This window comes from Sebastes fasciatus, chromosome 7, assembly GCF_043250625.1.
Source record: "Sebastes fasciatus isolate fSebFas1 chromosome 7, fSebFas1.pri, whole genome shotgun sequence".
In the NCBI taxonomy this organism is placed as follows: Eukaryota; Metazoa; Chordata; class Actinopteri; order Perciformes; family Sebastidae; genus Sebastes; species Sebastes fasciatus.
In genome coordinates this window covers 30,375,587-30,390,852 of record NC_133801.1, presented here as the reverse complement: position 1 = coordinate 30,390,852, position 15,266 = coordinate 30,375,587, and the positions used below count along the sequence as shown (strand labels likewise).

At 41.5% G+C, this 15,266-nt stretch overlaps 1 protein-coding gene across 16 annotated transcripts in view; it reads left to right on the top strand.

Annotated features, from left to right (window-relative positions):
* Positions 1 to 15,266, top strand: part of ryr1b (ryanodine receptor 1b (skeletal)) — a 106,858-nt gene that overhangs the window by 57,425 nt on the left and 34,167 nt on the right. For 11 of the 16 annotated variants that reach the window (XM_074640188.1, XM_074640202.1, XM_074640187.1 and 8 more), the window contains 24 exons: positions 1,137 to 1,277; positions 1,392 to 1,552; positions 1,844 to 1,922; positions 2,029 to 2,118; positions 3,453 to 3,593; positions 4,106 to 4,183; positions 4,283 to 4,358; positions 4,462 to 4,585; positions 5,511 to 5,626; positions 5,741 to 5,808; positions 6,835 to 6,956; positions 7,240 to 7,289; positions 8,784 to 8,844; positions 8,970 to 9,096; positions 9,183 to 9,291; positions 9,387 to 9,468; positions 10,806 to 10,936; positions 11,079 to 11,399; positions 11,588 to 11,828; positions 12,059 to 12,146; positions 12,249 to 12,341; positions 12,745 to 12,759; positions 14,359 to 14,529; positions 14,773 to 14,832. In XM_074640188.1, the coding sequence (XP_074496289.1) occupies positions 1,137 to 1,277; positions 1,392 to 1,552; positions 1,844 to 1,922; positions 2,029 to 2,118; positions 3,453 to 3,593; positions 4,106 to 4,183; positions 4,283 to 4,358; positions 4,462 to 4,585; positions 5,511 to 5,626; positions 5,741 to 5,808; positions 6,835 to 6,956; positions 7,240 to 7,289; positions 8,784 to 8,844; positions 8,970 to 9,096; positions 9,183 to 9,291; positions 9,387 to 9,468; positions 10,806 to 10,936; positions 11,079 to 11,399; positions 11,588 to 11,828; positions 12,059 to 12,146; positions 12,249 to 12,341; positions 12,745 to 12,759; positions 14,359 to 14,529; positions 14,773 to 14,832 (2,745 nt within the window). The remainder of the gene's footprint in view (positions 1 to 1,136; positions 1,278 to 1,391; positions 1,553 to 1,843; positions 1,923 to 2,028; positions 2,119 to 3,452; positions 3,594 to 4,105; positions 4,184 to 4,282; positions 4,359 to 4,461; positions 4,586 to 5,510; positions 5,627 to 5,740; positions 5,809 to 6,834; positions 6,957 to 7,239; positions 7,290 to 8,783; positions 8,845 to 8,969; positions 9,097 to 9,182; positions 9,292 to 9,386; positions 9,469 to 10,805; positions 10,937 to 11,078; positions 11,400 to 11,587; positions 11,829 to 12,058; positions 12,147 to 12,248; positions 12,342 to 12,744; positions 12,760 to 14,358; positions 14,530 to 14,772; positions 14,833 to 15,266) is intronic. The other 5 variants (XM_074640203.1, XM_074640201.1, XM_074640195.1 and 2 more) reach the window with 1 other exon arrangement.

Genomic DNA, 15,266 nt, shown 5'->3' with positions numbered 1-15,266 from the left:
TGCGCCGCTGTCAGTCAAACTGGAGGAGCGGACGGGCGACGGCTCTAGTGTTTACAATTTGGACTGCTGTTACCCATTTTAAACGCTAGCTGTCAGTGCTACATATTGTTCCTTTAACACCAATGACTCGTGACTTCACTTGTACTTGAGCCTTTTGACTTGAAAATACTTGATACGTTTCAACAAGCCAAAAGATGAAAAAGTATGTTATTTAAAAAGTGTGTGCACAAAGACAATCCACTGTCCGGTACCGTAGGTATGCGTTGGAGATTTGGGGTTTATTTACTTTTTGAGAGATCCTTTATGAAGAGGATTAACTTGTGGGAGAAATAACTGAATTGAACTGAATAAATTGAATTTCAAGTTGCAGGAGAAAAACATGAAGAACTAATGTTACGTTAGTGAGCGCCAGTTGGCGCCAGTTACTCTGTTGATAAAATGGTATTACAGTTGGTGAAGAGCGCATTATGACCTGGGACTTGACTTGGGACTTGACTTGGGACTTGACTTGGGACTTGATTGCAAAGACTTGAGACTTACTTGTGACTTACAAAACAATGCTTGGTCCCACCTCTGTGTAATACTGACACAGAGATTACATCACAGTGATTATTGTACCCCTGCGACAACGTAGTCGGGGGAATATAGCGCTCCACGTGTCTGTCCTTCCGTTTTTCCGTCTGCTCGCGTGTCACACTTTTGTTTCCGGAGCAGAACTCGGAAACTATAGGAACTTCAAATTCCATATGATGGTTGACAGTGTGGTCTAGTTGTGCTTTTTGGTGGTTAAAAGTCATGGGTGCCCGAAATTTATGACATTTTGACAAAAAACTGTGATTCTGAGAATTTTTACCTTATTTTCTTAAGAAAGTACTCAAACCCATTAATCAATTATCAAAATATTAATAGTTGACAACTTATCAATTAATCATTAGTTCGAAAAGGGCAAAACCGTTGGCCCTTACTTTAGTAGCGGTCAAGCAGTGAGCGGGGGTATGTGAGCCATGCTCACTTTTGCCATGTTGCATTTGCTAAGTTCTTATATACAGATATTACCAGGAAATTGCTTACTTGCGAATACCATGTATTAAAAAATGTCCTCCTTTTGTATTTCCATCTGTGATTAATTGTTTCAGCTATTAACCAATCACTATGAGCGCTGTTGGAAGTACTACTGCCTGCCTAACGGATGGGCTAATTTCGGGGTGACCTCAGAGGAGGAGCTACATCTTTCTCGTAAACTCTTTTGGGGAATCTTTGAATCTTTGGCACACAAGGTGAGGGATGAATCTCTTGGTGTCCGCCCACAGTTTTTTAATACTGTATGATTACACAGGTTTAAAGCTCATGTCGTTATCAATGTGACTCCTCTGATGTCATCCAAACTCTAGAAATATGATCAAGAACTCTTCAAGATCGCCATGCCTTGCCTATGTGCCATAGCAGGAGCCATCCCGCCGGACTACGTTGATGCCACCTTCTCCGCCACTGAGAAGAAGGCCTCTGTGGATGCTGAAGGCAACTTTGATCCCAAACCAGTGGAGACCACCAAGTGAGCAGAGAAATACAAGACAGTACACAAATATTTTCATTACTTAATGTTCTTTAATGCACAATGATACTATAAAGATAAAACAACAGCGAAACATTAACACATACAAATTAATCTGATGCAATTTCACATGTCATGAATGCACATCAGTATTTTATTTTCAATGAGAAGAAGACATGTGGGGTGACATATTACCTAAGCACTAACATGGATTTACATAGGTAATTCACAGGTTACTACACGCAAACTATTCATAACCTCACACTTAATATGAATATCATTTCTTCACAGCACCATCATCCCAGAGAGGCTGGATGCCTTCATCAACAAGTTTGCAGAGCACACTCATGACAGATGGGCCTTTGAAAAGGTCAGTTATGAAAAATGTAAATCGTCAGATGTAAAAGTCCCTATTTGTCTTTTTAAAATCGTTAATACCTTGTAGTAATTATCTCAATGGTTAAATCAATTTTCAGATTCAGAACAACTGGACCTACGGAGAGGTGTTGGATGAGAATGCCAAGACTCACCCGATGCTTCGGCCATACAAAACCTTCTCTGAAAAGGTAATGATTCGTACCTTCTGTTGAGTCTGAATCCTGATAATCTGCACACAGCTACTAAACTCTAACTAAGCTTATTTATCGGACCAAATGTGTTTTCAGATGGCATTAAACCAGTATTCCTGAGACGGGAACTTTTCATCTCTAATTCTCTCTAATTTACGTTTCACATTAGGTACGATTGATCCGTACCGTCCCCGAATACGATTGCCCCCCCTCCCCCTCTCCGCTCAGCTTTCACATTAGTGAAGTTGTTCCACACCCGAGTACACCTGCGTCATCATCCACGTGTATTTGTTTATGTTGAAATCAGCTGTTCTAGCAGCGGAGCACCGTAAAACATTCAAACTTGACAGAAACAAAATAAAACTCACCAAAACCATCATTGTTAGTCTTTCCAACAATCACCAACTCTGGTTCGGTCTAAATAATTTTTTAAGCAGAATTTGCTGTGAAAATGTGCCGCTCTACACGCTGTTTCCCCGCTCTCTCTCTCTCTCTCTCTCTCTCTCTCTCTCTCTCTCTCTCTCTCTCTCTCTCTGCCCGCAGAGCAGCTGAGCGGCTCTTGTTCTTCGGAGGCAGACCATTAAACTAGCTAAATAAAATCGGCCAACCCCAGCGCCTACTATCGTTTATATTTTAAGGAACCTCTCGCCTGCCTTCCTGCTTTACCACCCACGGCCGTACAGTTCAGAGGATGAGAGCGGCGCATGCTGCGCACAGATACAGACACAGTTTTATATCTACTGTATGTATAAAGATTTCAGAGGAGATCAGCAGAGTTGAAAAAAGCCTGCCCTTTCAAAACTACACACCGACTGCTAACGTTACTCGAGTTAACCAGCAGTCCACTTCCGTGTTTTGGTACAGTTGGCTTTCACACCTGATGCGAACCGTACCCGAGTACACATGAACCGTGCCCGAGACCACCTTTTCAAGTGGACTTGAGTACGGATCGACGAACCGTGCCCGAGTACGGTATGGAGCGTCCACACTAATCAAACGAACTGGACTTTGGGGACAAGTGTACTCGGGCCCGGGTCCCTGATGTGAAAGCACCCTAATATCTTCAGACATTCTAGACTTTAGACTTTATTGTCCCACAGGGGGATATTCCTTTCCACAGCACTGTACTTGTCAGACATCAATACATACAACAGCACACAGTAACACAGTAACAGCAATACAACAGCGATAACAACAGAAAATGACGGACAGCAGCACACACTCAGGCCTATTCAGCGACGCCTGTTGTTTAAGGCGGCTACGACTGCAGGTATCATCTAAATAAAGTACATTGTTTACAGAATTTAAATCCTCTTGTCTGTGTTTCTCAGGACAAGGAGATTTATCGTTGGCCCATCAAAGAATCCGTGAAAGCCATGCTGGCCTGGGAGTGGACCTTGGATAAAGCCAGGGATGGGGAGGTGGAAGTCGAGAAGAAGGCCGCCACACGCAAGATCTCCCAAACTGCTCAGGTACAAGAGAGGAGCGAACAAACACTCACTATTAATATCTGATGCCGTGTTTCCTATCTGGGCATATTGGGAAGGACACAAGGGTACACAAAAGCAAGGATGGATCTCTTACTGGTCTGGAGTGACTCATCTATCTTGACCCCTGAGTTCATCATATATATTTTATTTACATTTATTACACGGCTTTGTTGAATTACACGTTGTAAAGCCCCCCTGAGGCAAATTTGTGATTTGTGATATTGGGCTATATACAGTAAATAAAATTGACTTGAATAATGTGATTATGTCAAGCTGGGCTGTCCCTCCAGTTCTTAAAAAAAGGGTTGAAAATAATCAGACCTACCTGTTCACAGTACATACTTGTTGTGACCCATTGATATCAGTAATCGTTCTGCACTTGGGTGAAACGATGGTGAAATTAAAGCAGTAATCTTTTATGTGGGAACCTCCTGGAGTCCTCTAGAGGTCCCTCAACCTCACACTTCTCTGCATGGTGCGTTTTCTGTTTTCAGGCCACTTATGATCCCAGTCACGGCTACAACCCTCAGCCAATAGATATCGGAGGAATGGCCCTGTCCAGAGAGCTGCAGGTATGTATCTTTCTGTCACAGCACTGATAGGTCTCATATTTTAGTTAGACAATCCTTCAGGAGCCTGATGATTAAAATGTTCTTACCCTCACCGTGCAGTCTATGGCCGAGCAGCTGGCTGAGAACTATCACAACACCTGGGGCAGGAAGAAGAAGTTGGATCTAATGGCCAAAGGTAAGCAGACTTTTTTTTTTTTATTACACATCCTCATCTGAGAAGTTTGTTTTTAGTGGTGGTTGCTAGTTTGCAGTCTGAGTCCAAAAATGACTTCTGTTAGGTGGTGGCACCCATCCTCTGCTTGTGCCTTATGACACCCTGACGGCCAAGGAGAAGGCCAGGGACAGGGAGAAAGCCCAGGACCTGCTCAAGTTCCTCCAGCTCAATGGATATGCTGTGACCAGGTAAGCAGGATGTTCTCACCATTAAGTTTAAGATTATTGTTTCCTCCGATAGATGGGGCATTCCTGTTATGCAGCAACATTTTGGCCTCTTAAATTTTGGAGAGAAAATGGAGATTTTTTTTAATGTTTTTTGCATTATATAAGAATAGTGACATGACTAACCGTCAGGAAAACATATTGGCCAACCCCAGGCACTCAAATAATAATAATCCTTATGGGTGGATTGGTTTATAGAACTAATGGGTGGAATATTTTGAGTGAGCCAGATTTAGCTAGCTAACCTTCTACACATAAACAGAACTTTTATAATAACTATATCAAATATGTGTTTCCATTTTGGAACTTTAAGAGTGTGACAAACAGATTAACATCATTAAAACATGGGAGACAAGACATGAGTGAAAGGTTATGCTCACCCTACTGAGTTCCCTCCCAAAAAACTTCACTTCCTGAAAATGATCTCAGTGGAATTGTAGTCTCTTTTTTTTTTTGGAAGGTGAGAAAGTGCTAACTAACAGGGTGAAATGACTTCAGGGACACACAGTAAATGATGAAAGTTGTAAAACAAAACAACCCTATAGTTCTTCCTAATAAATAAAGACATAAATTAAATACATTATTATTATTATCATGGCCTATAAAATAAAAAATATTTTGAGTATTTCATAATTGTATGCCTTTCTTGTAGAAGTTGATTACTTTGCATTGGGGACATGGTAAAATCGAGCACATTCTGTGTTTATGTGATAAAGAAGACCTTAATCTATGATTTAAGACATTTGTTATAAATATCTGACACACTTTAAAGAAAATATGAGGAAACAATTCATGGGGACAGAAGTGTTGCTGCATAACAGGAACAACCCAGCTGTGTTTCTCTATCCGTCTTTATTTGATTTGTACTCCCTCTTCTCTCCATCCTCAGGGGCCTGAAGGACATGGAGCAGGACATTTCCTCCATTGAGAAACGTTTTGCCTACGGCTTCCTCCAGAAGCTCCTTAAATGGATGGACATCGCCCAGGAGTTCATTGCTCATCTTGGTACTGTGGTTTGATTGACTTCTCATGGGCGCAGGCAGCTCTCTATTCCGTTTACTCCAACAGGAACCTGTTGACTGAGAGCTGACTTTGTTTTTAATTCTGTTTTCTTAACAGAGGCTGTGGTTAGCAGTGGTAGAGTGGAGAAGTCGCCACATGAACAAGAGATCAAATTCTTTGCCAAGGTGAGCTGTTTGATGCTGTGTATAGTTCTCTTTTTGCTTCTCTGCCTCTACAGGGAAGTCAGAGGTCATGAGAAGTAACAAAACCTCACCTTTGTAGGGATTCAGTCTTAGTGAAATACACTTGAAATAGAAGATTCTTGTCAAAAACGGTGATTTAGAGACCCTTAATGAACACAGAGACATGAAGCCTGTTTAATGGCATCATGGTGCATTTCTTAGGAAGTTATTATTTTTTGTAACTAGTAGGACTGTCAATCATTTAAAATATTTAAGCGCAATTAATCGCATGCTTGTCAAGAGTTAATTGCAATTCATTGAAAACGAATCTGTTCAAAATTCACCTTAACGGGAGATATGTCAAGTATTTAATACTCTTATCAACATGGGAGTGGGCAAATATGCTGCTTTATGCAGATGTATGTATATATTTATTATTGGAAATCAATTAACAACACAAAACAATGACAGATATTGTCCAGAAACCCTCACAGGTACTGCATTTAGCATAAAACAATATACTCAAATCATAACATGGCAAACTGCAGCCCAACAGGCAACAACAGCTGTCAGTGTGTCAGTGTGCTGACTTGACTATGATTTGCCCCAAACTGCATGTGATTATCATAAAGTGGGCATGTCTGTAAAGGGGAGACTCGTGGGTACCCATAAAACCCATTTTGATTCACATATCTTGAGGTCAGAGGTCAAGGGACCCCTTTGAAAATGGCCATGCCTGTTTTTTCTTCACCAAAATTGAATGTAAGTCTGGAACATTATGTAGCGTTACATATTAGTATGACATGGTTGGTACCAATGGATTCTTTAGGTTTTTCTAGTTTCATATGATGCAACTATCTTCACTCTAGCTTTAAAACTGAGCCCGCTACAACCTCAAAATCACAAGTTGCGTTAATGTGTCAAAGAATTTAGTGTTGTTAAAATGAATACGCGTTAACGCATTATTATTGGCATAACTTTGACAGCCCTATCAATTAGTGTTTCATTTCGAGTTGTTGTTTTTTATAGATCCTCTTGCCGCTGGTAAATCAGTACTTCAAGAACCACTGCCTTTACTTCCTCTCCACACCTGCTAAACTCTTGGGTAGTGGCGGGCATTCCTCCAACAAGGAGAAGGAGATGATTGCAAGGTATGTGCAGTAAATGTTCAAACGGATATTCAAAAGACTGGCTCTGAATTATGTGACTTGGAAGTCTTTACCATCTACCTTTCCTTTAGTGCAGTACTCTTGTGTGACTGTGTCGGTCCTCTCCCTCTTCTGTGTCTCTCCATCTCTCTCCTGTTGTGCAATATCCAGCCAATTTCCTTGACCTCCCTTTTGCTTTCTGTGTCACTTCAAACATCTTTCCTGCCCTGTTTCCCCTTACCGTTCTCCCTCCCTCTCCCTTCTCTCTTTTCTCCTCCTACCTCAGTATCTTCTGTAAATTGGCTGCTTTGGTGAGGCAAAGAGTATCTCTTTTTGGTAAGGAATCTGCATGGTGCCGTTATGCCCCCGTCACCATCTCTAATTTGCTTTTGATTTCTCCAGATCTTGTTTGCTTCCTCGTCCTTCCTCCTTCCCATTTATATTCTAACAAGCATTGTGTCAGATTCACTTTTAGTTTCTCCTCACATGCTTTCTTCTTACTGGATCTCCTCATCTAATGCTTCTCTGTCTTAAGCTCAACTTCTGCTTGGTTTTCTTTCTTTTTTTCTGTAACCTGGGGCCAGATTTGTAAAACAACTAAAACCCTGAGTGCGCACAAAGACAGAAATATGCATACACACTCTTTTCATCAGATTTATGAAGCTGAAAATACGCCTGATTCTGTTTTAAAAAATCTCAGTCATTGTGGAGCTGGACGCACGTGCACAAGCCTCATTTCCACTCCCACGGTTAGCCATCAATCTGTTTGCATATTGATATTTGTGCCTGCTCCACCACTCATTAGACCTGTCAATGAGAAGAACAGCAAAGAAGTGCAATTGGTTCTCCAATTACCTGTGGTGGTTACACATGGCTGTGTCTATTTACAGCGCCAATACCATTCATTTATCACATGCCTCTTCAAACCATCATCGTGGTGATATCTCAGAAATAATCAATGATTCATTTACAGAGCTCATATTGAAATACATTTATCATGGTACACATGTACACACATACATTATATATGGCAATAAAAGAGATGAATGAATAGTAATCTTCATTTGTTTGCTGTGGATGTTTATGGGAATGTGGACCTTTCAGATCAGTTTGAGGAGTGCCTCTGGTTTGTCATACAGTGTGGGACTCACACTGGTCTGGTCTTTATCTTGACTCAATCTCAACCCCTGAAAGTCTTGGTCTTAGTCTTGAAACACTCTGGTCTTTTAGTCATGACTTGGTCTCGGTTTAGGCGGTCTTGACTACAACACTGGTGGTTTCTGCTTTTAAAGCCTAGACTCAGAGTGGCATTCATAACAGAATGATTTGGGCATGAATGTCTGTCGTGGTGTAAAAGTAGGATGGCATTGTACTGCAGCTCCGTGAAGTGTTCTCAGCCTGGCTTTATCCTCATTCTCCTTCTTCACCACCATATGTCTCTAATAGTTGGTCACTCTTATGTAACCAGCGGTCACTAGACACTGGCAAGTACATCATAGTCAAGTGCAGTTTTTAACAGAATATGCACAGTATAGCAATATATGGTTAAACTGTTCCATAACTGTGTGTTGAAGATGTCTCTGTTATGTAACATACAGTATTTGTGATGAGTAAAAATGAATGTTTTTTAAAATTTTCATTTTTAGTTTGGTCGATGTTTTTTAACACTCTCTACTGTAACTGTATGTCCTGTTTTCTGTTTTTAATGGAGTGCTTTTAAGATTAACTCGTCTATTATGAATAAATCTGTCCTTTACAACAAGCTCTTGTAGAAAGTGGATTCGATAGTATGACAGCTCTGACAACACATCTTTGCTGTGCTGTTTTCAGGAACGGATGCAGGTGCAGTGGTAAACTGTCTGCACATCCTGTCACGATCACTGGATGCCAGGTAACTCAGAGTATATTCATGTCACATCCCCAGCAAAATCCCAGGCAGAAATAAAGTAGAAACAAACTATTTGCGATGGTATATGTATCTTATTTGACTTTTCTTTCGTGGCCTTCTTTTTAAAGGACTGTTATGAAATCCGGCCCTGAGATTGTCAAGGCTGTCCTGCGCCAGTTCTTTGAGAGTGCTGCAGATGACATTGAGAAGATGGTTGAGAATCTGAAACTGGGCAAAGTGTCCAGTCGAAACCAGGTCAGAGATGCTGCCATACTACGTTGTTTTTACATGTTAACCTTCCTCGTGAGCTGATATCTGTATGTGTGTCTGTGTTCCTGTAGGTTAAGGGTGTGTCCCAGAACATCAACTACACCACCAACGCCCTGCTGCCAGTCCTCACCTCACTGTTCGACCATATCGCCCAGTTCCAGTTCGGAGATGACGTCATGTGTGAGTGAAGCGCTTCTCTCCGTTGAGCCCTTCATGTTCTCTTGACTCAGTGACACAAAAATATTCCAATGCCTCTCTCCTCTCTCCACCCTCAGTGGACGACTTGCAGATATCCTGCTATCGTTTAATGTGCAGTATCTACTCTCTGGGCACAGTGAAGACTCCACATGTAGAAAAGTGAGTACAGACCTCAGGATCTATTTCAAAAAGTTGCATTTATATGGGATTTGATTGTCAAGTTAATTTCAGAAAACTTTTAATACAAAAAAAGATTGTCTTGATGTAAGTAATCAACTGGGGAAGTTTCATGGCGATCTATATTAGTTAAAAATCTTTACCCTATTCACTTGTAGTGTCATACAAAATGTATGGAATTTTTACAATACATATCTTTTAAGGCCGTTTTCTCATAAATCTCCACTTGAGTAGCAAGTTCATGCACCAAACTTTCCATTTTCATTCCTATCTATATTCTGAAGGTTTTATACAGAAGGGTTTGTTCATATATCATTCATAATCTGATTTATCCATCCATTATCTCTAACCGCTTATCCCCTCCGGGGTCGCGGGGCTGCTGGAGCCGATCCCAGCTGACATTGGGCGAAGGCGGGGTACACCATGGACATGTCGCCAGACTATCACAGGGCTGACACATAGAGACAGACAACATTGACACTCACATTCACACCTACGGGCAATTTAGAGTCACCAATTAACCTGTATGTCTTTAGACTGTGGGAGGGAACCAGAGAACCCGGAGAAAACCCACGCTAACACGGGGAGATGTAAACTCCACACAGCACGCAGCCCCGACCTGATTTATATTTATTTTATTTATGTATTTGACAGGGACGCACTGCTTCTTAGCTGTACCAGAGTTACCTTTGAACTAATCTGTAAGCTTAGATCCATGTAGTCCCTGTCCCCTGCAGACATAGTCTGTGGGCAGGAAACAGAGAATAACATCTCTGTTAAGAAAATGATCCTTTTATTCCTAAAAAACATGGAGAAAATAGATTTTTCTATGGCCGTTGACAGTATTTTTCTGATTTTTTGTTTTTGGAGATATCCAAAACTCCCTCTGTAAAAACCTTTGACTCTTAATATATCAACAAAATGAAACAAGACTTTTGAACCTGGCTTTATCCAATGTTCACTTTTCTGTTCTGGAAATATATGCAAATTAGCACATGTTTAATAAGATAATGCCTCATTTGCATATTTAAACATAACATTTCAAAATTGTAATACAGAAAAAATAATTGCCTTAATGTAAGTAATCAACTGGGGAAGTTTCATGGTGGTATCTATTAGTTCATTTTTTTTTACCCTACTCACCTGTAGTGTCTCCCCTTAAATAGCCCCAAATCAGAAGTTTGTACAACATACAACATTCTCTATTCTTAGACCCTTGAATCACAGCAAAAACTGCAAAAAGAGCCTTTCATAGGAAAATCATGTTTTATGTAATGCTTTCAAAGATGAAGATTTAGTGGTATTTTTCTTGTGTGCAGACAGCGACCAGCTCTTGGAGAGTGTTTGGCCCACCTAGCAGCTGCTATGCCCGTGGCCTTCCTTGAGCCATCGCTGAATGAGTTCAACATGTTTTCTGTTTACACCACCAAGACCCCCAGAGAGAGAACCAGTGAGTTTTAGCATTTTGCCTTGTTTTCCTCCCTAGCACATTACCCTCACATTATATTTAAATCAAATTATTAGAATTAGTTAATAATAATCACTTGGTTGCTTACCTTTTTGTTTCATCTGTCTACTCTCTCGCTCTTCAGTTCTGGGTCTTCCCAGCCAAGTGGAGGAGCTGTGCCCTGACATCCCAGAGCTGGAGGTCCTGATGAAGGAGATTCATGACCTGGCTGAGTCTGGGGCTCGCTACACAGAAATGCCCCATGTGATTGAGATCACTCTACCCATGTTGTGTAACTACCTCCCACGCTGGTGGGAGAGGGGCCCAGAGAATTTCCCCGAGATGGAGGACCAGCTCTGCACCTCTATCACCTCCGAGCAGCTCAACCAGCTGCTGGGTAGCATCATGAAGATTGTGGTTAACAACCTGGGTATAGACGAGGCCTCCTGGATGAAGAGATTGGCAGGTCAGTCAGCAGAAGTTTCACAGTAAGCCAGAAGGCTTTCAGGTCATGTGAGACTCCATACTGGACCTCTCTGATAGTACCACCCATGGTTGTTGCTTTTCAGGCAACTTCAAATCCTTTATTATGTTGATTTGTGAATCATAAATGTTGCAATGTTGGTTTACTCTTACCATGTACCCCTTGTCCAGTGTTCTCCCAGCCCATTGTCAGCAGGGCTAAACCAGAGATGCTTAAATCCCACTTCATACCCACCATGGAAAAGCTGAAGAAGCGCTCAGGGAAGGTGGTGGCCGAGGAGGATCAGCTGCGCATGGAGGGCAAGATGGAGGTGGACAGTGAAAACGGGACCATCCGAGATGAGTTTGCTGTGCTGTGTCGGGACCTGTATGCTCTCTACCCCTTGCTCATCCGCTACGTGGACAATAACAGGTAAAATGTCATCCGTATACAATGTTATTAAATGCTTTTGGGTATATTTACAAAAACCATGAATGTGATCAGATTATTTCTGACAAAAGAAAGTAAAATATTGTCAGCAAAATAAACCCAGATGGATCAGTTATAATAAAATAAGGTATGACCCTTTCCCAACTCTTTGCTAGGATTTACAGACTTTGATTCAAGTGCCTGAGTTAATCCATTGCTGTCTTTCTCTGTAGGGCAAGGTGGTTGACCTGTCCAGACCCAGATGCAGAAGAACTCTTCAGGATGGTGGGAGAGGTCTTCATTTTCTGGTCCAAATCCCACGTCAGTCTTTTTTTTTTTTTTTATTAGAATATTCCTATTTTGATGTTTGTGTTGTTCCTTTGCCATCTACCATCTAACTCCTATTTGTGTTATTCATTGCAGAACTTTAAGAGGGAGGAGCAGAACTTTGTGGTGATGAATGAGATCAACAACATGTCCTTCCTGACCGCTGACAGTAAGAGCAAGATGAGCAAGGTGAGAGTGGACAAGCAGACAAATGGCCAAGAAAAACATTTGACCTAATTGGATATTTTATTCACTTACTCCTGAGCTGTAACACATTACGAAACTAAACTCTAATAATTCATATTTCACTAATGCCACCCATTCCAAGCGGGCAAGATTTCAAATGAAACCCCTCTTGATCTATTCTCAGCTGTTACTTCCTTTCTTTCATTTAAGTTGATATGGAAAGAAACATCAGGTAAATAATAATCATTTTCTAGAAATGTTTGAGCAATAGACTATTACAGAACTAATACCATCCATTGCCAGGACAATGTAAGTGGCGGTACATGGTGTTTAGGCCGTAGTAGGAGTGTCGCTAACTGTGTTTTCTCCTTATATCCTGTGTCGGGGTTGGACGCTGGGCCACTAGGCCGGAGATGGAGAGGTTAGACTGTGTTTGTGCACGAGCGCTGTGCTGATCGCATGGCACCCTGAGTTTTGGGAGGCATTTCATCAAGCTCTCACACATACATACACACAAACAGAGTTTTAAAAACACAGTTACTATCAGGAAAGAACTCGCTGCAATATTTAGTAATAGCAATGTTACAATAATGCAATATCTATGGGTGATATGATACTGTATGATGTAAATATAGTTGAAACTGCCTATATTATGAATGTTTTCTGTGAGTGGGACATATTTGTTATTGTATTAAAGTAATATTGAGTGTGAATGTGTGAGTGTGTGTAAGCGAACTGCGTCTATGTTTGTGTATATGTGTGAGGAGGGGGTCTGGAGCGGCTTGATGAAAGCTCTTTGCTGTAGATCGTAGTAGCCTGAGAGGTTTCATGGCGCTCGGTTGAGCAGTTGTGTATGTAATTTGGATTGTGCACTCCTGCAGCCGAGCACCATCGCCCCTATTTTTCTTTGATTAATTAATCCAACAGTTTGACTTTAGATCGTCCCTGTTGGATACAGTTGTGGGAGCCCATGCTACTGTGCCATCTGTGATGTCCAGATGTTGTTATTGACGCTTGGATTTCTTTCAGCTTTTGTGGTAAAGATTCCTGCGCTGTTGGGACTCTTCTCTTTCAAATATTATCATCGGCTTTCTCTTCACTTCCTGTTCACACCAAAAAAAAAACATCCCACGTGTCACCATTAGATTTGCTTGGTCCATCAGCAGCACATGCCGGGGAAAACTGAAGCTAGCTCGACATCACCAGTCATCTTATTTTACTAACTGGACTCCATGTCTAATTCATTGACACCATATAATTGTTAAATCATTGAATAGCTAATCACTGTTTGATGCTTTTTTTCGTGGTTTCTATAAGATAAATACGAAAACCTCCTCTCCTTAGCTATCAGGTGGGCATTACTGTGGTAAGCTTCTGTTGGCTGATCATCACAACGGCTCTCTCTGCCCAAAAAGCAGTTTTTACCCCCCCCCCCACACACACACACACACACACTGCGCTGAGGGCAGAGATGTTGCTGTGAGGCCAGACAACAGTCAGTAATGAGCATTGGCAGCCTCAGGACAGGAGCGTGTGAGAAGAGATCCAGGGCGATGAAGCTGACCCCATAGAGTTGTGCTGCTCTGTGTGCTGTCCAGTGGACAGGATGTGCCCTGTCTGGCCATTGCACTACTAACAGTGAGGCTTTACTGTGTGTAACGACCTTAACTGAAGCAGCAGCAAAGCACCTTAAATCCCACGAGAAGTTGGGTGTTTACAAGAAAATGTAGTTGTTAATCTGTCTGATTTCAGCTGATGAATAATTATTTTCACTTAGTTGATGATTCACTTTATCAGCATGTTGTGATATTGCGTAAAATCTTACTCTGCAGTGGGTCGTTGCTATCTCATTGTATCGATTTCCTGTTATATTTTATGTTTAAATGTAGTCTTACTTCATTGCATTTGCCTCTGATGTCACAAAAATATTTTCTGAAAAGGAAATGTTTGACGTGTGAGGCGCAGGGGCTTGTGAATCAAACAGTGATGGATCGGTCTGAACCTTTCTTTCTTTCTTTAGTCTGGAGGCTCGGAGCAGGAGCGTACGAAGAAGAAGCGTCGAGGCGATCGCTACTCTGTGCAGACCTCTCTTATCGTAGCAGCGTTGAAGAAGATGCTTCCTATCGGCCTCAATATGTGCTCTCCTGCTGACCAGGAGCTCATCAATCTTGCCAAGATCAGATACTCACTGGTACTTTGATGAGTTTGAAGCCAACTCGCTGACTGTATTTTGTTCCAACGTGGAAAAACCGGCACATTTTTCCATTTATAGATTGATTTCTAAATCAAGTGCGTTAGATTTAAAGTGTGTGACTTTATACTTTCATATATATATATATATATATATATATATATATATATATGTATATTATGATTGTCTTGAGTGAACAAATAATTATGAATGTCATCTGAATCTTGGTCTCTTCCCTTCCAGAGAGACACGGATGAAGAAGTGAGGGAGTTCTTGAACAACAATCTGCATCTGCAAGGCAAGGTGAGTAAACCTTTTAATTGTTTTACATTATTATCTGTGGACTGGAGACACATACATTGCAATACATAAGTGGCCACAATGTATAGACAGTTAGCGCTATTTTACACAAGAACTTGCTGAGATCAATGAATCAGATCAATTAGCTGGTGACTAGTAACTGTTCTTGTACAGTCTCGCCACTGTTTATATTAAACCCGGATGTGGGACTGAAAGAATGAAATCGCGGATACAAGCAGCCGAAATGAGCTTCCTTCGTAGGGTGGCTGGGCTCAGCTTTAGAGATAGGGTGAGGAGCTCAGACATCCAGAAGGAGCTTGGAGAAGAGACACTGCTCTTTCGTGTCGAAAGGGGCAAGCTGAGGTGGTTCGGGCATCTGATCAGGATGCCTCCAGGACGCCTCCCTTTAGAGGGGTCTCCCAAGAAGAGCTGGAAAA